General features: G+C 37.6%; 2 protein-coding genes across 6 annotated transcripts in view; one reads left to right on the top strand and one right to left on the bottom strand.

Annotated features, from left to right (window-relative positions):
- LOC100889908 (GRB10-interacting GYF protein 2) overlaps positions 1 to 2723 on the bottom strand; it is a 29289-nt gene extending 26566 nt beyond the window's left edge. For 4 of the 5 annotated variants that reach the window (XM_030986689.1, XM_030986690.1, XM_030986691.1 and 1 more), the window contains exon 1: positions 2590 to 2723. The gene's annotated coding sequence lies outside the window, so the exon portion shown is untranslated. The remainder of the gene's footprint in view (positions 1 to 2589) is intronic. The other variant, XM_030986692.1, reaches the window with a different exon arrangement.
- Positions 2724 to 18204: 15481 nt separating this feature from the next.
- Positions 18205 to 23041, top strand: part of LOC591090 — a 38717-nt gene continuing 33880 nt past the window's right edge. The window contains exons 1-2 of the mRNA XM_030986688.1: positions 18205 to 18244; positions 20575 to 22670. Coding sequence (XP_030842548.1) covers positions 18208 to 18244; positions 20575 to 22670 — 2133 coding nt within the window. The 5' untranslated portion in view covers positions 18205 to 18207. The remainder of the gene's footprint in view (positions 18245 to 20574; positions 22671 to 23041) is intronic.

Here is a 23041-nt window from a genome sequence, read left to right as displayed (position 1 = left end):
TCAGCCTATTTGGAATTTTGGATCACATTTACAACCTCCTTCCCAAAATCATTGAGGAAGTCCACCCTGATATCAAGTTGGTATTTACTAAAAACAGGAAAGTGAGAACAATAGATCGGAGAAATTTTGAGCAAAATCCCATAAAAAATAAGAAAGTTATTAATTTTTGAAGCTAGGTAGTAAATCATAAGTAAACTGGCAATGCCATGATGTATCTTGCAAGGTCCTCTCCCATTGATCTGTGCAGAAAAATCATAAATTTCTATTTTCTTAAATGTTGATGAACGAATAGATTTGTTTGATGCAAGGGTTGTGTAAAAGCATTTGTGTAATGATCATATCTAAGGTGCAAGCAGCATGTACATGTACTGTATGATTAAATATTTTCTTTACAGAAAATGGACATTTCCGATTTCTTTTTTGAAGGTGTCTAGAGCGAATGGGACAAGCCCCTGAAAGATACATTACAAAGAAAGTTTTCAACTTTAAAACCCCAAAACTTTCTTCTGTTTTATCAGATTTTGTTCAAACTGCTTCCTTTTCTATTTCTCTAATTTTTCTGCTTCTACAACTAGCTTAATATCAGGGTGGATTTCCCCCTTAAAATCCCACTGAACTACTTATAGCTCCTTGCGCCCTCTATATAACAAACAATGCTTAATCAGTGATCATTGGCCCCTCATGGTCCCCTTTTTCTTATGTTAATTGAGAGTCGATTTGATGAGGGAGTTCTAATCCCTCCTGGCCAAGCTAGTGCAGATAGGCTTTAAGACCACTTTTTCTTCACTGACAAAGTTTCACTTCCTTTGTTTCCACTTCAACACTCGCTCTAAACAATTTTCTTGTTGAAATCATTAACATCTTATCCATTATACACATTTTGTCAATCAGGAAGTTGATTTCTAATAAGACACTTAGAGAAAGATTGAAAAGCACCATCTTAGTCCATCTACCCCTACTCCGACCAAAAATATTGTATGATTGATGTTCAAATTGCATATATTTGTAATCTTTTAGAAATATTGTTATCCATAATAATTTCTCTTCTATGAAACTCTGGTCAATTTATCATTAAAAAATGTAAGTAAATGTAAGTTAAAGTTTAGAATTGCAAATTGGCATAGCCGGAAAAGACAACTCACGACCCCGAGATACAACGTTCTCAAAAATTTGATGTCGTATTGAAACTCAGAACTGATAATAGGTCATAAAACCAGAGCCTCACAACATGGCCACCGTGCACATGCCATAAACCATATTTCTCATAGCTCACTCCTATACTGTATACATGTCAAACCATTTTTTAAACATGACAGCAATTCTCTCCTTAAACTAGATTAATAAAGACAATAAATTGTTTATAGATCTAAATAGTCTATAACTACCCAACTTGAGTAGTTTCAAATCAAATAAGCATATAAAAATACACAGGAGAGGTGAGCAATTTAGCACTGCCACAGGTAACAAAAAAAATTCTTAAACATCAATCGTGACTTACATGTAATCACACTTATTCATACACCAAATCCTAAAAAAAGAGCTCCCACAATCAGATAAGTGCTTCTCACACTGCTAGCAGTTCTGCTTAAAGGCTTTAATACAATAGTACATGTAGGTACTTGTCTACCACAGATCCGGGCTAACTTTGACTCGGGACAACTTTGCCCTAATGCAAATACGGGGCCTGAGTTGTCCCAGCATACCCTAACTTTAACCCTAACCCTGATGCTCAACTCTATCCTAACCCTCAAAAATTTCACCAAAACTTCAATTATGCAGGGACAACTAGGCACGTATCTGCAACAGGTCCGAGTGAGCCAGACTCCATCTACGTTTAGCAGAACGCTGCAACACAATTACGCCCCTCTGCCAGCCACACAATGAATTGATGGCATTTTTTCAAGAAATGAAGATTTCCAACCCGTTTGTTTCCGTTTTATTAGGTCTTTTGTCTTTACCTTTATTATTTGTCTCTAAATATTATTATTGACCATCTTTGAAAAGTTACTATGTATGAAATATGCACACATCACCATTCACACACCCAAACTCGTAAGTTTCGTTCAGCAAATCTCTCTCTCTTTGAAAAAAGTCTGAACTTGTTTCAATATTTATTTGATCAAAAAAGCATTCTAAAACAGTGAGAGACTGAAACTCTCCAGAAACAGTATGATTGCAAAACAAAACGAAGACTAAATCTGTTATGATCAAATCAATTCATATTTACTGAAGTGTTTTCTGGAAAACGTACTCAACTGGTATTAAAATTCTAATTGAAGCTACAAATCTCTACCGGTTCCGTCGTGACACTCGTTTACGCTGCGCGCTGTACGGAGACACGGCCTCTGCTCGGAACAGTAGAGCATGCATTGAATCGACCAAAAGGCCAAACCCCCGACTACAGTCACTTTGCGTGTGCGAGGCAATGCGCTACATATCAAGTAAATTTACATGTGTGCATGTGTTGCTGTGCGCTCGGTACCCGGTTGTTTTCCTCATTCCGAAGCTAAATTCATCATGATTTACATAATTAAGCATTGTATAAATAGCATGATTTGCAAACAGATTTTTCTGTCTAACATAACTCACGTTTGAATACCGAAGAGTGTTAGCGACGGCCTCAGAAACCGCAAAAACAACAGGTCAAGAGCTAAGATTTGCAGCGTAGATATCACCAACATTCAAGATGGCTACAGCAGTATTATGCTAATGTTGTGTCACGTGACCCTTATCCGGTGTGGCAGATATCGTTTCTTCGGGGGCTGCTGGCCGCAAGCTAAAAAATCGCACAGAAAGTTATTGAATGGACACGGCTATCTTCTGTAGAAAGCTTAAAATCCCTCCAAAGTGTTGGGAGCCCCGAATTCACCAAAAATTTGATGGAAGAATTACACTTAAATTGTATCATAATGTCATTTAAGACACTTCTGCAAAGATCCCCCCGCCCCCCCCCCCCAACAAAAAAAAAATTGTTTCAAGACATAATGATAAAAGAATACATAGTTTAGGTTTTTCTGTTGTACGCAGAAAACCCAAATTTCGTATTCTTTCATTAATTTTCGACTTCAAACACATTCTTTTTTAAACCCTTGCACAAAATGTGTCTTAAATGACATCGTCTTTTGCGAGGGTTTTCAAATTTTCGGGAGCAAAAAAAGAAAAAAAATAGTGCTCACTATAACCCCCCCCCCCCCCCCCCCCCCCCCCCCCCCCCCCCCCCCCCCCCCCCCCCCCCCCCCCCCCCCCCCCCCCCCCCCACTGAGCGAATTTTCGGCCGGTTGTTTCGCCGCTAAACATTTCTCATGAATTGGGCCCCCTCCCCTGCTGGATCCGCCCCTATATATATGTTTCCAAGTTTTTATTTTTAGCAAAATATCAGATTGATTCAATTTTTGCGTAATATTCACCTGAAGATGGATTCTAAACAGAGATGAAAAAGGCACTTGTGAGAATGGAAATGAGGAACCTGTTGATTGAAATGGGCACCTATCAGATTTTAATAGGGGCATTTATCATATGTTAAAAGGGGCATTCAGAAAAGTGGAAGAGGCTCATTTAAAACAAAAGGAAAGGGGGCACTTATCCAAATGAAATATGGTACTTATTAGAAAGGAAAAGGGGCACGTGGCTAAATAAAAGGGGCACTTATCAGAGGTGAAATGTGGTATTTTAGAGAAAGGTAAGGGGTTCTTATTAAAAAGGAAAAGGGGCACGAGTCAAATTTTTAAAAAAAGCGTCAAAATATCAAAGGTGAAAAGTGGAATTTCTCGGACCTGAAAAGGCGTACTCATCAGAGATGAAAAAAGAGGAAAGGGACAGTTATTAAAGAAAAAGGGGGCACCGTTGTACAAAGGAGCTTGTTGGGGTACCTGAAAAGTGGGGGGAAAGTCTCTTACCCTAATCCAATGCCCAGGACGAAAATTACGAACGTCGACCGTTAAATTTAAATAGGGATAATCATTTGCATTCAATCATAATTTCTTAGCTACATTTGATTTGATTTGATTTGATATGGTTTATTGATTAAAAAACATTCAAATAGCAGCCAGAGGCTGAAACAAATTGAATTTACAAAAGATACATTCAAAAGCATAACATATACATATAAATTGCGATTCACAATAAATAATCAAGGATATGATCAAAGAAAAGAAGAGAAACAAGAGAAGAGATTGACATGTTTTTCTACATGTATTTGTTCAAATCAGCATCTGGGGAATTAACACTTCAACAAGCTCTACCTCTGGTCAAGCGCGTAGCCATGATTTTATTTCAGGGGGGCGGTAGTGAGCACTGGGGGTGGGTGCAAGGAGGAATTTCCGCGCGAAGCGCGGAAGCTTTGACGTTTCATTAAATTATTAAAGAAAGAAGACGATTCGTTGTACCATTCTGGACTCTTAATCCTCGTCTAAATTCAATTTCTGTTGACGTTTCATTAAATTATTAGAGAAAGAAGACGATTCGTTGTACCGTTCTCGACTCTTAATCCTGTTAGAATCAAGTTCCCCTTCTTCCGCGCATAGCGCGGAAACTTTGACGTTTTATTAAATTATTAAAGAAAGAAGACGATTCGTTGTTACATTCTCGACTCTTAATCCTTGTCTGAATTCAGTTTTCCCCCTCCCGCGCGAAGCGCGAAAGCTTTAAAGTTTCATTAAATAATTAGAGAAAGAAGACGATTCGTTGTACCGTTCTCGACTCTTAATCCTTATCTGAATTCAATAACCCGCCCCCCTCCCGAGCTAGGCGTGGAAGCTTTGACTTTTCATTAAATTATTAGATAAAGATCGAAGACGATATGTTGTACCGTTCTTGACTCTTAATCCTTTTTATTCCTACGTCCCCCTTCCTTTTTTCTTTCTCTTTTTTTTGGCGGCGTTTTTTTTTTGGGGGGGGGCGACCGCCCCCATCGCCCCCTGGCCACGCGCCTGCTTCTGGTTAGTTCCTCTTTTCTCGTGCCATTTCTATTATATTTACATTACATATATTTTTTTGTAATATACTTATTCATTGTATTATGTTTTGCATGAGAAATAAAATCATTTGAAATTGAATGAAGATGATAATTTATGTAAACATGACGTCACAAACTGATAACCAAATTGACAATTTTTGTAGTTATTTTCATTGTTCCATAGTTTTACATACTTTTTCAAAAATTCATAACTTTCTTATTAGTTATCTGATTTTGCTCAAACTTGTTTTGTTGTTAAGTGGACTTGTACTTGGACTTGTAGATGTAGGACAACATAACCAGTTAAAGGCAGATTTGATGTACATGATTTGCAATGCCCATTTCGTATACATCAACAGATATTGGTTTTGAATTTCATTATATTTTTTGTTTGTCCATTCTTTCAAAATGAGAGAAAAATGTATATGTACCAAATAACTGGTAGGGTAGTAGCTCAAAGCCAAGTGCGTTGCACATGGATAAGGTTTATACAGCTCATGCCTGCCAGCTAAAGAAATTAGCCAAATTTGTTAGAATAATTATGTCACATTTTTCTAAAGACCCAAGAAAGATGGTAATACTGTAAATGATATGTCACATGTGAGCAATGCTGTTAGGCATACTCGTATAGCGGTAGGAGGGTGAATTGCCCGTTTCGCCTTGATCAATTTGTAAATATTTGTTGTTGTTCATATTTTTTCATGTTTATCATTATTCATAATAATGTTTATGATTGTTCATATTATCACATGTTTATTATTGTTCATTTATCACATGTGTATGAAGTGTCGTAGTCAAGTGGTTTAAGCACTTAACTTGAAATTCAAAGGTCGTGGTTCCATCCCCGACACGGCACTAATGTCCTTTGGCAAGGTATTAATCATCATTTGCCTCACTCGACCCAGGTGTGGTAGATTGGGTACCTGGATCGAAGGAATTAATTCCTGGAAATGCTAGAGCGCTGGAAATGCAGCTAAAGGCTAAAGCCGGGGTAATAATAAATGCGCCTCGGAATAGAATTTCTAGATAGATTTCTATTATTTATCTTTGTTCAGATTATCATGTGTTTTTCATTGATCGTATAATCACATGTTTATCGTTGTCATATACAATATATTGATACTATATGTTGTAAATAAATTATGTTTGTACTCTCGTAGTCTAGTACCCCAAGAGGGGGTCGATAGAGTCAATAACAACTTACAGTCTTACAATTTTGCAATTGTTATTGTATGTATTTTCCCCTTGTTTAATGATGCGCTTTTTGCATGGACTACTTGATCCTTTTAATTTCTTAATCTGTTATATATAATTTCCATCCAGTTTTTCATTAGTGCTCTCAAGGAATATGCCCTCTGACTTTGGCAACTTTGCATCTTTGACAAGTCTAGCGCCATCTATTGATTGTATTGTGTATGACGATCACGCCCACCGAGCTTCATAGATCTGGAAGGGTTGCAGTACCTTCATGTTGTAGTGCAGCCCAATATGTCGACTACTGCTTTGTTGGGCAACCACAAAACATATCACTAATTTCTGTTTTTCTCGTATTAGTTCCTTCTCCATTGGGGCACTACTCAAAATATTATTGTAGGTCCTCTAAACAGAATAGACCCTCCTAAGCCATGATTGTTAGAAAAATTTAAATGTTAGTCATTTTATATGTTGGAACAGATTGACATTACCGCTTCAGCAAATTTGAAGTGACGATAGTGATTACAACTTTTTAAAAATGTATAAATTTCTTACATTTAGTCAGATTCAATTGAAACTTTCATCAATTTGCTTCTCTGATTTTTCTGCTTTCTTTTGGTACAGTATAGTTGTTTATTTGGGTTGAATTTTTGTTGTTGTGGGGGGGGGGGGGGGGTTGTTGAGGAGCTTAATTGAGGGTTAGAGGTTTTTTGTTGTTGAATGTTGTTGCACGGACTATGCTTGGAGTAACCTGTTCCACCAAAAAATAAAATGGATTGCACTTGCCTTATATACCCATACAATTATTCCCATAGGATGAATAAAGGATCCATCCGGTTCCTACAGGCAAAGTGTTAATTCAGCCACTATACTTTCGAGTGGTTTCAACTTCAAAAGGAAGGGATCCCTAACTTTATGACTCTTTTGAAAAAATGCACAGAATTTCCACTAAATCACTCTTCCACTAAAGATGTTGACAAGAGGTATAATGGCATATATTATGAAAAAATGTTAAAGGTTTCACTTTCAAGAGTGAAGAACAACTTTAAACCTAAAAACTGTGTGTAAAGTTAGTCTCCCAATGAATCTTTCTTCACCGGGAGACAAAATGTAATTATAATAATAATGATAATGATAGTAAAAATAATGGTAATAACAATAATAATTGTTGTTGTTGTTGTTGTTTTTATTTCCGAAATCAGATAAAAAATATTAACATAAAAGCTACATAAAGTAGAATAGACACAAAACATAAATACACGTTTTTTTAAATACCAAAGTAACAACAAATTCAAAAATAATATCATACGCGTACACCCACACACACAAGCACACGCACGCACACACATATACACACGCACACACACACGTGCACACGCATACATGTAAACGCCATCAATCGGGGAGGTAGGCAAAACACCATGAAACTGTGGAGGTAATAAATATCGGCTTTATAAGCAATATTTTATCAAATTTGAGGAAAGAAAAATCACAATAAGCCCATTCCAATGTCAAAAGATACTTAAAAACGTTTATTTCTTCTTACACATAAGACCTAGCAATCGTGGAGTTTGTAGATTTTTATCTTTTCCTTGTAAACTTCGAACTAACTCATGCACACACACATACAAGGTTATGCAAAAATCATTTGAGTTTAAGAAAGTGTGTTAAGAAAAAAATTCAGTTATTAGGGTATGGAAAGATCTTAATGTAGTTACATTTCGGATGTATTTTGGTAATTGGTTTATTATATTGTGTCGCCCCCCTATGTGTTCTTTTGCAATTATTTGAATTCGGTTTAGGGAGATCTAGATTTCGGGATGAGCGAAATGAATACATGCGATATTTGATATTATTTGACATAATCATAACACCGAGTGTAATTATTTAATATCTTAAAAATCATAGTACAGTACATTTTGTAACGGCAGTCTAGAAAGTCCCAATTTAGAGTATTATGAACATGTTGATTGGATGTATGAGAATAAGGATTTCATTATCACACGGCCCGCCCTGTTTTGAAGCTTTTGTAAAAGTGAAAGGGAGGATTTAGTTGCGGACTGCCAAAGCATGTCTCCATAGTCGAAATGTGGAATAATTATGGATTTGTAAATTAGATTCAAATCAGATTCATTTATAAAGTGTATTAATCTACCAAGGAAGCCAATAAGTTTACTAATTTTCTGACACATTATGTTTATATGAGCATCCCATTTCAATTCATTGTCTATATTAATACCGAGGTATTTTGTATACTGTCAACCTGAACAAGTGTATCTCTTATGTTCACGTTAAGTACATTACACTTTGATAACATATGACGGGTGCCAATGAGCATGGTAACAGTTTTTGTATAATTAATTAATAACTTATTGCGAGACATCCATTTATCAGACAGATTATCAGACAGATTCAACAACAGTGGGACATGTATGCGAAAAGTAAATTACGGTATCATCTGCGTAACTATTCTTCTCTCAGACAGATAGCTCTCAAACCATTTTAACGACATTTCATCTAAACCGATATAATACAGTTTATTTAAGAGCACCTGATGATCAACCGTATCAAACGCCTTCTGTATGTCTGCGAAGACTACCCCCGTGTACCTGCCTTCATCCATTGCCATTAACCAATCATCCGTAACTTTAACTAAAGTAGTGACAATTGAATGGCGAGCCCTATAAAACCAGACTGAACAGAATCCAGTATATTATTTGCATGAAGATGGCTAACTAATTGGATTAGCATTATACGTTCTAGTACTTTAGAAATACAAAGGAGCAAGGATCTAGGCCTATAATAATTGTCTGGATTAGATTTATCACCTTTTTTATGAAGCGGAATGACTCAAATAACAACAATTATCATCATCAGTGTTACAATGTAATTGATGATAATGATAATAATTGACAACAGAGTGCAGTAATAGTAATACAAATACTACTAACACTACTACTACTACTAATACTACTGCTAGGCTACTAATAATAATGATAATAAAGCAAACCCCAAACAACTCTATTAAATATTGATATTAAAGACAATTAATTAAGAAAAAGATATTTTGTTTAATTCATGTATAAAAGCGCTGACATATATACTTCTACTGTGCTTGAAAACTACAACATAACTATAAATGTAAAGATGCGATTGTAGTGTTGATTTGATTTTTTTTAAAAGAGACAAAATAAATTAAAGGGAAAGTCCACCCTGGAATTAAGTTAGTTTTAATAGGAGTAGAAAAATGAGAGAAACAAGTCAGTGAAAGTTTGAGCAAATTCCGATTAAAAATAAGGAAGTTAGGATTTTTTTAAGTTGTGATCAATCAAACACAAATTGGCAACTCTATGACGTATCATGCGAGCTCAACTTCCATTTGCTCAGTACTAAAAAAATCTAAAATTTTCATTTTTCCTCAAGAAAAATTTCAACCATACATGCACCCTAAATATAATAATTGCAAATATGTTTCTATACTCCCCCTGCAAGGAAGAAATATATATTCCGTCATCAATAACGAAGAAAACATGATTTTATGGAATATTATGCACAAAGCAAATGAAGGAGAGCTCGTATAATAAGTCACAGAGTTGCCGATTTGTATTTGATTGATCACAACTTCAATAATTCATAACTTTCTTATTTTCATCCAGAATTTGCTCAAACTTTCACTCACCTGATTTTCTTATTATTCTGCCTCTATCGAAACAAACTTATTTTGGGGGTGGACTTTCCCTTTAAATGTGTTTTCAATCACAAAAACGAAGGGATGCGCAAATGTAGAATACTGCCAGAAGAAAGCAAGATGGCGGCATGCGCAAGCTTCAACAAATTTTGCCGATCCAGCGCGCTTAGGTCTTGGCAGTTTCTCCATTTCAGTGGTTTTAAACGTAAATGATATCGATCGCTAGATCATTAGCGGTTTTTATGAAAGTGCTCATAATTTCGTTCATTTTCCCTCTCTTTGAATGAAGGATTTTGGAGTAAACCAATGCGTAAGTATATGTGCTATTTATTCAAAATGTTATTGTGGAAATTTAACTGTTGTATAACTTCACAGCGATGCATGATTCAACCAATGATTGAAATGCCCAGTCCCATACGTGCCTTACTCCAGCCCAGGTGATCCAGGGAGCTCCGACGCCTATGCCGAAGGCGTACGCGTCGGGGCGGCAGCGGGCGGCAGCTCCCTGGCGTTACAGCACAGAAGGCCAGAGAGCTCCAACGTGCCCAATTGTGTGTGATTTTTTTTTGGTGTGGAAAAGGGGCTAGGGCCGGGGTTGCGAGGGGGGAGGGGGTGCGGGTCAGGAAAGCTAGGCTGTGCTCTCTCTTAAAGTATGTCCCATTTGCAGGCCCTAAATTCCAACTGCAGTTGTCAGTTGAAAGAAATCTAGATCTAGAACCTAGACTAGATCTATTCTAGAGTCTAGGCCTATTTAGAACTTCCCTAAAAAAGGTGGGGCTTGAAAATGTCTTCAAGTGGGAAAATAATGACTATTAGTTCTCAAATCGACTTTAGGGCTATAGAGCCCAAAAGTAATAGTCTTGATTTTCAGACAATTGTACCGAATGGTCATACGTTTTATGCTGCGCAAAGATTCAATCGGTTTAATCTTGGCCATCACAAGAAGTGGGTTATTGATGTAGACAAATGCTCATGTACCCTTTACAAGTCTTTTCATGTATGTTATTACCAAAGAAGAAAAAAAGCCAGTCAGTCACTCCATAGTGTCTGACAGTGAAGTCTAGCAAGTAAACGGGTTTTCTTGCATAATTTGAATATGAGGACACTGCTAACGTTTAAATTTCACAGATAGTCTAGGACATAGTCTACAGACATAGACTATTCATAATTCCTGCAAAGTTCCACAAAATTTGAGGTTTGCTGCAAAAGGGACATAGTACCTTTGAATTTAGCCAACATGTGCAGAATGACTTTCTTTATTATATGAATTATGATAAAGCTAGGCTGTGCGCTCTCTTCAGCAAACATGTGCATGATATGATAGTGACTGTCTAGTGTCTGTGACTTTGTTATGATTTTTGTGACCTTGACTGAACAGCAAGTGCCCAATCCTCGAATACGACGACAAGACAGTCATAACTTTAGGAGCCACGACATAGCCTTTACCCTTAGGCTTAGTCGCAATTCCACAGGATTGGATTTTAAAAAAATTAATTTTTAGGAAAACTGCAATTATTTAAATGAATAGGGTCTAGACCTTCTAGATCTAGTCTAGGTCTAGATCTAGAGCAGTAGAGGGGTCTAGAGTTAAGAATAAAAAAAAAAATTGAAAATGGTACCAGAGAATGAGAAATGCAATAAACATGTAGGCCTTCACACACATGTACTTCAAGATTTGACCTCGGTAGTCTGTATCAATACTTTTATTTTAACTTCTGTTAATTATTTTCACCTTTTCGTTGTTTTAATCAGGTGTACCGGCCTAATGGAAACATGCATGTTAGAAGCTGAAGCACCAGTGCTAGCACACAATGAGATTTCCTGATCACGATGTACTTTTCAAGTGCAGATGATGGCAAGGAATTTCTTGAGGATGGGAGGAGGCAATCCAATGTTCCACACTTTAATGTCTTAGAAGACACGGATCGGAACGGTTCGGTATACAGTGGAAATGGCCCCAAGCAGACAAATGCCTCGGCATACTCTGGCAAGGGGACTTTATCACAGAGCCAGCGGGATGCTTTTGGATGTAGCACAAGGTCTTCAGGGAGAAGCAGAGCCCAGGTGAATGGTGCAAGTTCTCGTGATAATAATTCACAAATACAATCAGGTGAAACGGATGTATTGGATACGATGTTTGAGGAGCCAAACAGGAGGTTGTCTGACTCTGAAAGATATATGTCTGAGGTAAGACATTTAATTTAATTTAATTTTAATTACCTTAACTGAGTTTAGTCACTCATTCAGAACACAGTGTCACTTTGTGTAGAACTTCATTTTGTAAAGTTGGAAAACTGCCCACATGCATGTTTGGGCTTGAACTGTAGGTTGCAGTGCCCACGTTAAAGGATTTGTATTACTGTACATAGAGTAAAGGAGCCCGTTTTCGGCCACTTAAGACAAAATCCTATTTTTAGGACTCTTTACTTCCTATTTATTATCATTTCTTGTTCAAATCATGAAGCAAATATTATTATTATTTAAACAAAAAAAGAATCCCAGAAAAAAATCACGAATTGCCATGACAATATTCATTTCAATTTTCACTGTTTTGGAGCCTGTTATCGGCCGAGCGTTTCAGTTTACGGCCGCATGTACAAAGTCAATAGGAAGCGCTCGCGCGCGCCGTGCGTTTCCGCGCTGATGTACAGCACAAGCGGGCGGAGCAGGTATCCCACGCCGGAGCTCCCTGGTGCTCGCCTGGCCGAAGACAGGCACAGCGGTGATCAAAAGTTGGAATCTGAATTAGACAGAGATATCGTGTGTGCGTCGCGGTGTGCGGCTGCATTGATTTAATACATGCGATGACATACTTTTGAGCTTGCGACTAGCACAAAATCAGGCTTTAAATCTGAAAAATACTTGAAATAAAGCTCATTTTATGGTACCAATATTTCTTACAGACACGCGTAAGATACTCGATTTTTCAGATTTGGGTAGCGGGACCGGCGATTACATCGCTAAAATGTGATATTTTAATATATATTTTCCATTGCAAATGTGGTTCTTCAGTGACACTGGCATGGTATGGTATGTGTGGGATATGTGTTATGCTATTATGCGATGTATTTTAGAGTGATTTTACCTTGCATCCAACCAATCGGCTGAAAACTGGAGCTGGCCGATTACGGGCTCCTTTACTCTATTGCATGCCTGAAATTTCACAACATTTTTTATAAACTTTGAAGAGTCAATATTATTTTCTGAATATTGTATATTTTTAAGCATTGATATGTACACATGTATAAAATAGTTTATCAAAATTCAAATTTTCATGATTTAACTGAAAAAATAATTACTCTATGTTAGTGAATCCACACAAAAACATATTACTATCAATATTCAATATAAGTTGGATGCTGGTGTGAGGAAATAGGATTTTTAGGGGGGAAATGGAAATTTATACTATCAATATAAAGAACACAATTAGTGTACTCATGAGTGAGTTGCCAATTTGTCTTGTGATTTTCAAAGTTTTTCATGTCAATAAGAATTCATAACTTTCTTATTCCGATTTTTTTTTATTCCGTTATCCGATTTTGCTCAAACTTTTTATGATTGGTTTGTCTGCTTTTTCTGCTTCTAATGAAAAAAATTATATTTGGAGTGGACATGCCCTTTAAACAAACAATATCTTTTTGTTGGGTTTTCCAGCAGTGCAAATGGCAGTCCTCCAAATCGATGATTTTTCAAAATGGCGTTTTGGGATGTGCGAAGGGATGGATTATATTTTACAAGAACGTATGTACAAAGCAATACTACTGCGTTGGTCCCAATCTGGAAAGGCATTTGATTGAATTTATGTGAGAATAGATAGAGCAGGTCAGGCAGTGCTCAGGCTGGAGCAGATCCGAAATAAATGTAAGTTAGAGAGAAAGGAGAGAGAAAGAGAAACTAACATTATAGTAACATACATGTATAGACTTCTTGCTTGAGGATGAGAGAAAGAATTACAAAGAGAGAGAGATAGATAGGGTGTTTGAATTCTGTGTAAAAAAAAAAGTATTATATATTTTTATTTCCAGCATTACTGTAATCTGTGAACTGCATATGTGATGGTACAGTGTAGGCAAATATTAAAAGTAGATTACCATTTTTTTTCAATAGGGGACGGGGTCCTTTATAAGTATTTCACCTTTTCAAATTATTTACATTTTTATCAAGATGCCTACCTGAATTTTAGTCTCTTAATCTTTTCTCAAATCCTTTCTCCCATTTCAAACCATTCTCTCATCCATACCTCATTCACCTGTACCAACATCTCTTGCATTCCTCCATGTTCCCTTTTGCAATACCATCCTCCAACAATGTACACATCACATTCTCCAATTAGTCTGCAAGCACAGACTGATCAGACTCTATTTAACACTTTAATAGAACATAAACTCCACAAAGCCTTGAGCCTTGCCTAACTGCATCAGCATGTACCTATAATTTCTGGCTGTTTCAAGAGCAGCTATAGAACAGTTCCTACAGTACAGATGCCAGTCGACCGTTCAGTTCAGTGTCGACAACTCAACATAGTCTCACAATTCAGACAAAATTTGTTTTAGTTTTTGCTTGAACGAGCATTACTCATCCCTCTCCTAGTCTGCACTCTGCATGCACCAATTTGATGCTTTACTTTGATTCCTAAAGCCTTTGACAGAGCCTATCTATGTCGGTCTCTGACTGTGTCTGTCTGGAGCAGCTACAGTACAGAGCCTATGGTGGGCAATAGACCATGCAGTCTATGTAGTAGTCTCAATATCTCAAAGTTCGGACACTCTGTGAGGCATTACGACCGACAAGGCTTTGTGCGGGCCTGCAAGCTGTACTCCAATGAGCATTTTCACATCCATCCTCAGGGAATTCATCCTGTAATATTGATCTTGGGCTTGCCTTTGGGTGTTGCTATGGACGGTTATTGACTCTTTGACCTCTAAAGGCTTTCAGAAGCTTGCCCCTGTGTGTACTTCTGGGTTTCTTTCTTGGTATAAGTTTTCATAATGTTGACTTGAGATTGGAGATGGACATCCTTCAACTGCTATTGAACTTGAGGGATGTTTGTTCATCACGAAGAAGAAGAAGAATATTGACCATTGTGCAGTGATTTAATAGGTGTTGACTCTTGCATCCGTCATCAGAGAACAAATGTTCTCCAGCATTTTAGAAGTAGGGTACAGTAGGTACCCGGCCGGCGCGGTTCACTTCCCACCAGGTAGCATTTATCTTAAACTTCAGTCTTTGAATTTTTTGAGCTGTATTACATGTAGCATTGTGCATGGGATAATTCAACTGTTGAGTGAGTTTAATTGTGTGTCTAATTTGCTTGATTCATAAGGCTATTTGATTTCAAAATTTAAAATTCTATGAAAATGTATATTTTAAAGTCATGAGCATATTTTATTGTATAGTGTCATTTATCAGGTCTGCAACTGAAATTTCAGAGGGTAAATGAACTAGATTGTTTGCATTGAAGCATTAATTGATTATTATTGTTAATCAATCAGTAATGGATTGAAAAGTGACACTCATCAACATTTTAAAGGGAATTCTTAAAATCTACTCTAAATTGATTGTCTTCTGTTTCATAGAATTAAAAATTCTGTTCAAGTTTTGCCCAAAGAAAATGAAAGAAAATGAAAGAAAGGAATTCACTTGTTCTTGCAAAGTTTAGAAGAACATTTGATATCCATTACAGCAGCAAGTTACATGTACAAAGAATATATACTCATACATGTACATACTTGTAAGTACATTGTAGCTAGCAAAAGAATAAATTTTTAAAAAACAAAGGATTGTAATGGCTGGTGACTTAAAGATGAAGTTGAGTTCTGGTCATGCGATTGCATTGTGAAAGAAACGGTGTGGAATCGATCATAGGGTGATCATCTAGCATATAAGAATTTGTGTGTATTGCAAGGTTCTGGAATCATCAAAATGATAAGAAATTTGGCCAAGTCTTGGTAAAGTTACAAACACTGTACACAGAAAGATGTATATGGGACTACACGAACACGTGGCATAAAAATCCTACCCGGAGTTTTACGATGTTACATGAAATATTTAGAATGTGAAGGCATTTGAAGAGCCATGCTTTTCAGAGAACATGTCTTATCTGATGTTCTTCCACACTTGCATAATAAGAATGATAACGCTCACAAATTATTTTCACCTCTTCCCAGAACTCAACCTTCTCTTTAATAGCGCTTGGACAAGACATACACTGTACATGATGACATGGGCTTGGATACTGTGTATAGTGATTTTTTTTTACTTGCATTAGAGCTGGGTCTTGAGTCATCGCATGCTGTGTAGTGTAAATGATTGTAGTGCCATTAGCAATTCAGCATGCATCCATTGCTCGTACAAATGCAGTATATGCTCATGCTTTATTTCATGCATGCCTGCACAATTTTTTTCTCGAGGATGAATTTGTTCTTTTGCAAAATTTGACGCCTGAAAGCCTTCTTTCATCTGCTCCAAAGAGCTTATTTTCTCAGTAGGCAGGTCCTCATCAACTCAAGGTAACCAAATAACCTGCTATTTTAACTATTAATCATCCAGCTAATTTGCGTCTTCGTCAGCCCCCAGTTGCAATTAGCGGGATATTTGGTCTAGATAATCATCCCAAGATATCTTGGACTAGTTTGCAAAATATCCCGCTATTTGTCCGGTGCGTCTTCACCAGCCCGATCGAAGACTCGCATTATGCATGGAAGCTGAGCAAAATATCTCGAGCTCAAGTTTCGAGCTGATGAATAGGCGATTTGTAACTTTGGGCTTATTTCCCTAATCACCCCAAATCAGAAAAAGCGGGGCATTTGGCAATCTCAAGCTGATGAAGACATACCTATTTACATTGACATACATGTACGTCATCCATTTCCCTCTGGGTGACAATATGAGATGCAAAAACATAACATGTTCAAACCATCTACTGCACCAAAAATTTTAATGTTTTCTGCCCCCACGAAACATCAGCATTTTTAGTTGTAGCCAAGGAAACATGTCAATGGCCCTTTTGGAATGTAGTGGTGATCACTAAAAAGGTGCTAAGAGACTTATTATTCAATATTTACACCTTTAACAATTTACACATCATAAGCATTTGCTGAGTCAACAATCAGTGCAACAAAATAACTCCACTTTAAAGGTGTGAAGCTCTTGTAAAGAGATTACATTCTAAAAAGAATCTATGATGAATACTTCCATAAAATCCCTCTATAACATGGTTATCTTTGGTTTAAGACTATTAAGTTTGTGTGCGTGTCAATATTTTTTGTATTCATAACACAGCAATACTGATTGTGCGATTCATATTCAGGTGACAGCATCATGAATTATTAGGTAGCAAAATGAAGTTTCATTGTTGTTTAAACACTTGCCTGGAGATAGGAAGGTCATGGGTTCAAGTCCTGGGACCCCCAAAACAGTGACAAATCTGCTTATAACCAATCAGAAGCAAGGATTTCAGTAGCTTATAACAAAAACTGTCATTTGTCACTAATGACAAGTTTTGTGAAACAGGGCTCTGGTGCAGGCAGCACAATGTCCTTTGGCAAGTCATTAATCTACATTTGCCACTCTCTACCCAGGTGGCTATTAATGCCCACCAAGAGAAAAAAATGTTTGAATATTAACTTGACTTTGGTCCATGTTACACCGGGCATGGTGGCTCAATGGTTAGAGCGCCCACCTCATGAACGGGAGGTCATCGGTTCGAACCCCGGCCGAGTCATACCAAAGACTTATACTGTAACTATGGGACCTTCTGCCTTCTAGCTAGGCGCTCAGCATTATTAGATTGGAGAATGGTAGTAGTAACATATTATGTTATGCAGGGCCCGCTGGAAGAGGAGTTTCATTACTGAAGTGGCTACCCTGGGTAAATAAAACGTTATTATTATTATTATTATAAATATCCATGAAAGAGCTTTACAGGGGGTTTGTAGATTTTCTACGAACGAAACAATGTTATTGTTAATAAAAGAAAATTAAACTTGTTCTGTCCACCAGTGATAATAGGCGCTCGTGCTGACGCCAGAGTCGGTGTCTGTCTCAATCACGCGATTAGTATACTTGCCTTAAAGCCTGACGCATATCAGAAGGGCTAGTAAGAACATGACATGATGAAAGGACTTAAACATTCTTTTTTTCTTCTTAATAAATACACACAATGTAGGGATAGATAAAGCTCTATTAACATTTTAGTTCCTTTTCTCTTCTTTGTTCACCTTTGCAGGATCATTGGTTTGCCCATCAAGAAAGAATACACCCCTCCAGTAAGACCAACCCAAGACTTGGTATACTCCATCCTCATGAACAGAGCAGGCTTTCAACAGAAGGATCATTCCACTTATCACATCTAGAGGGGGACTCCGATGAAATGGAATATTCTTCTGGCTCTGATCATATTCTCCCAGGTGGGTCTTACTATTCATTAAAAACCTGTTAATGATGATTTATATTTATGTTCAGGTATTATCAGCAGATAAAAAAAATCATAGAGTACTGTAAATGTACAAATGTAGTTTATACAGATGAGGTCACTGACAGGTGGCTATCTCATTAACTCAGCTCTCGACTAACATAAGCAAAAGAGGATCATGGGGGACCAACAGTCACCGATTGAGGAAGTTTTCTATACAGAGGGAGCAAGTAGCTACAAGTAGGACAGTGGGGCTTTAAGTGTTATGTTTTATAATAGACTTAAGGCTCTTCTCATCCCCAAATGACAATATGTTCATCATCTAAGTAAATTTATGGTGATAAAGGTGACAAAAATGTGATGAAAATTTTAACATGTTTTATTCATTATTCATGAATCATGCTTAAAATGCAGATAACGCATGTACATGTACATGACAGGATTTCTCTCCCATCATGGTAAAAACCCAATAAATAGTAAATTTATGATGATATTGTTCAATGATCGCATTTAAAGGACATGCTTTCTTTCGCAGTCACTGCATTTACCATCGAATGTATGATATTTCTATTAAATTATTCTGATTTATGATACACACATTTATCAAATTGCAATCGTGTCCCAATCAATTTTAAATTGATGCAAAAAGTACACTATTAAAGCTCTGTGTGACACAGCATCCGTTTGTATGTAGTCTATTACCAGTTCTTTGAGTAAACTGACAAAAATGCCGATCTCATGTAAAGCATCGAATGGGGGGCCATGCTTCAATAGGCCAGTCCTCATCAGCTTGAGATTGCCAAATCCTGCTATTTGAACTATCCTGATCGCAAATATCTCCCGGTAGTTAATTTTCATCTTCATCAGCCTGCAGTTGCAATTAGCGGGATATTTGGTCGAGATAATTATCCCAAGCCTCTTGGGCTAGTTTGCAAAATAACCCACAATTTGTCCGGTGCCTCTTCACCAGCCCGAAGACTTGCACTATGCGCGAAACGTTGAGCAAAATATCTCAAGCTAATTTCTCGAGCTCGAGTTTCAAGTTTCGAGGTCAAGTCTCGAGCTGATGAAGAAGTGATTTGTAACTTCCGGATCATTTCCGTAATCAGAAATAGCAGGCTATCTGGCAATCTCGAGCTGATGAGAACAGGCCTATAGCTTGTTCAAATATTGATATGGCAGAGTAGACACAGGAGACCTCAAAGTAAATAAGGTAATAATATTGATGACATGCGGTGATTGTCCTTGATGATTGATAGAAGTGCTGACTGGTGGTCCGTTCAGACCAGAAGAAATTATATATGAAAAACGTATAAAGAAACTTCGTATGTAACAGAATCTTGTACAGTGAAAGGAGCATACAGACTAGAAAAACATGTTGTATTGTTAAGAAACCAGTATTGAAGAGGTAGGTGGACATGACAGCTTGTCAATCAGCAGTCCTTGCTCAAAATAAGCCAAACCATACGTTTTGATACGTGTGAAACAACATTCAGGCTACAACCGAACCCTGATGTTCTATCAAAACGATGCTCGAACATGCATTTTGATATATGACGTTTCATTATATGACATTTTGGTACATACTGTACAATGTATGTACATGTATATGGTGTTCAATACGTTTTTTGTATCTAGCTATACAATAATTTTCAGTGGTCTGAATGGAGGAGGGATGAGTTTTAATATGTATAAAAATAGAATGCAAACATTTGAGCTCTCTTGAGAGGTCTGCTATTTTTTCTTTACATACATGTACATGTACAGTGTCGAGTTCAAATTCTGGTTCATAAATTTGCAAAGAGTAAAATAATGTACTCTGTATACATACATTAAAGCCCATCTGTACTACATGTAGTTCAGCAAGGAGGGATTAGACCTCCCAGCAAGGTCACTGACAGGTGGTTATCTCATCAACTCAGCTCTCAATTAACATAAGAAAAAGAGGATCATGGGGGACCATGGGGGGCCAATGGGCACCACTTAATCCAGTGCAAAAACATAAGGGGGTATGAAGTATAATTTTTTCAAAGACAACATTGAAAACCAGGGCAGAAGTCCACCATGACTAAGAACCTTACACAGTTTTTAGTAGATGCAAAATAAAGTAATGATTCTGATTGATTCTTATCCCTGTATTTAGAGTTCAGTTATAGTAATGAAATCAGAGTAATTTAACTGTCACAAATGTATGAATTTGAACATTACAATAATATCTTTATCAGCATGAGCGATGGAACCTACTCATAGTATAGTAAAACTACGCATTTCAATTTTTTTCTGGGATTTTTAGATTTTCATATAATTTCTCTTTATGCGTTGCAGTACAAAGGACAAGTGAGGTTTACCTCTCCGGACCTCGGTTTACTGACACCAGTCCTGATGCTCGTACAAGATCAAGGAGAACCAACGGTATCGGTCACAGGAACCCTTCTTCCAAACATGATGGTTTGTCATGGCAACAGTATAAGGTGCTTGCTACCAGAAGGAAAGAAGCCCAAAGTCACACTGGGAGGATGGATGTAGAAGGGATGAATGGGAGGAGTTTTGCCTCTTCTGAGAACCCGTTCAGAACTTCTGCTGACATCCACCGCCATGAATTTGAAGGTCGTCATGAACCTGATGATCATCAAGAAAGATTCCTTCTTGATGGGTTGACTGGACATCACAGTCCTTCCCCACTCTCACGTTCAGCATTGGACACATTCCATAGCCAGGCAGATCCCAGTGGAGATGACATGAAACATAGTCGCGATGCAAGAATGTCCACACTTGTGAATGGCCACAGTGAATTTGATCCAGTAATGAATGACTTTGAAGACTGTGAGTTTGAGCAGGAATACATGCATGATGGAAGGCTCCAAAGGCCTCATTCATCCGGAACAAAGAGACGTCATCCTTCACCATCCTTCTGCCAGATTGAAGAAGGCAATGCTAGGTTAGATCTTGGGGAATTTGTGCCTCCAGGACCTACAGTAGATGGGCACACTTCAGACAGCCAAACAGCATCCATATACAGTATTTCAGAATTCCAAAGAGCAGAATCCCATAGAGTTTCAAAGAGAACAAACATTCAAAGACAGCAAGGTCAAAGGCAGGTTGCTAACAGTATTATTTCCAGAACAAATTCAAGTGATTCCGATGTTGATTTGAGCGAACATAGAAAATTAAATGCTCACAGCCAAAATCATGAGCAGGTACAGTCTATGCTTCCAGCAGTATTGGAACAAAAACAAAGTAGTGCTCACCTGACAATTCAAAGTCTTCCGCCGTCAAGTTCATCAGCATTGGATAGGACAGCCTCTGGCAACACTTCATCCCTTGACCTGAAGCGACCAAGAAGGAGAAAGCTGGAAACTGAGTTTTCAAACTCGCAGACATCCATGAGTGAAGCAATTAAAACAAGTCAGTTTGCAGAAGGTGATGCAAAGCCTTTAAGATTAAGTGGCAGAACAGACCTGAATGTCCAACCTGATTTCCTAAGAGATGGAACGGTGCATGATCCTGTGCTTCCTTCTCTATTATCGTCAGACTTTATGGGTACATCTGTCCAGGAAGACCGTAGGATTTCCTCTAGGCAGCTTCAGGAACCTGACTACCTGTCGATGCATCAGCAAGAGGGTCACAACAGTCAGCCTAACCAAAGTGAAACCGGAAGTAAGGGCTCATTTCATGGAACTCCTGAATCGTCTGGAAACTTCAGAAGTCTTTTCGTTTCTCCATCATATACACATGTGGTTCATCCTCAAAGGAGTGCACCAGATCTACTGAAGTCTTCCAGACCAATGAACTGTGCATATCCTGATGGATTTGATCCAGTGCAGGATCTTCTGACGTTCTCAACAACACAATCAACAACCAAAGGACCAACAAATGCCAAAGCAGCTTTGCATTCTATGAGAAGTCGTGAGCCAAGTGGTGTGAGAACAATCAATGATTATTTATTGACTACCTCAAAAGGTTTATCGTCGCAATATTCATCAGCATTGTCTTCATATTCGGTACAATCACCAGAAGTTCTTGATAAGCTGCCATTGCAGAAAACCTCTGCTCTGGAAGGACACCTTGCTCAGCATTATACAAATACAGGTTTCTCAAGTACAAATCATCAGTTAGAAAGATATGAGAATGTACCCAGTTCTTTGAACCAAAGCGCACATAGATTAACACATTCCAATCACTCAATACTTGATCACCAGTCTAGCATTAAGACTACTGCAGATGGTGATGCTCCACAATCCTTTAAAAGAGACTGGTACCAACTCTCTGGATCACACAGTACATCTTTTCAGCATCAGGATCTTCAGGATTTCCTCCCAGAAGGGGATAAATTACCATTCTCCTTGCAAGAGAGAAGGATGGAGCTTCAAAGAGCCATGAACTATCATTTAGAGGAGGAACCACACCAGGATCTCTATGCTGTAAGTAGTTGCGTCTTGACATATATTTTGTTTATGCTAGTCTCAGTCTTGTAAACATGACTTCCAAAAATATTCATTAGGATTGTTAGCGATCAGGAAAGTTAGATTGCTCAAGTTTGTAGAGTAATTGGGCTGTACATAGCGTTTTAGTAGGTATATGAACCCAGGTCGTATTACTAAATTCTTTCTCTCCTATTATGAAAATGCATTTATCAACTGATATTGTTCTAAGATATTGAATTGATGTTGCAATAATATCCCCCTCAGACTTTACAAATATTCCTTGTTCTTTATGTACTACAAGCGTCATAACCCAATCACACTGTTATTTATTATTATTATCATCATCGTCGTAGTTGTCGTCATCATCA

The sequence above is a fragment of the Strongylocentrotus purpuratus genome, unplaced genomic scaffold (genome assembly GCF_000002235.5).
Source record: "Strongylocentrotus purpuratus isolate Spur 01 unplaced genomic scaffold, Spur_5.0 spur5_scaffold_16, whole genome shotgun sequence".
NCBI lineage: Eukaryota > Metazoa > Echinodermata > Echinoidea > Camarodonta > Strongylocentrotidae > Strongylocentrotus > Strongylocentrotus purpuratus.
The sequence above is the reverse complement of the archived record's forward strand: the minus strand, read 5'-3'. Positions and strand labels throughout refer to the sequence as shown.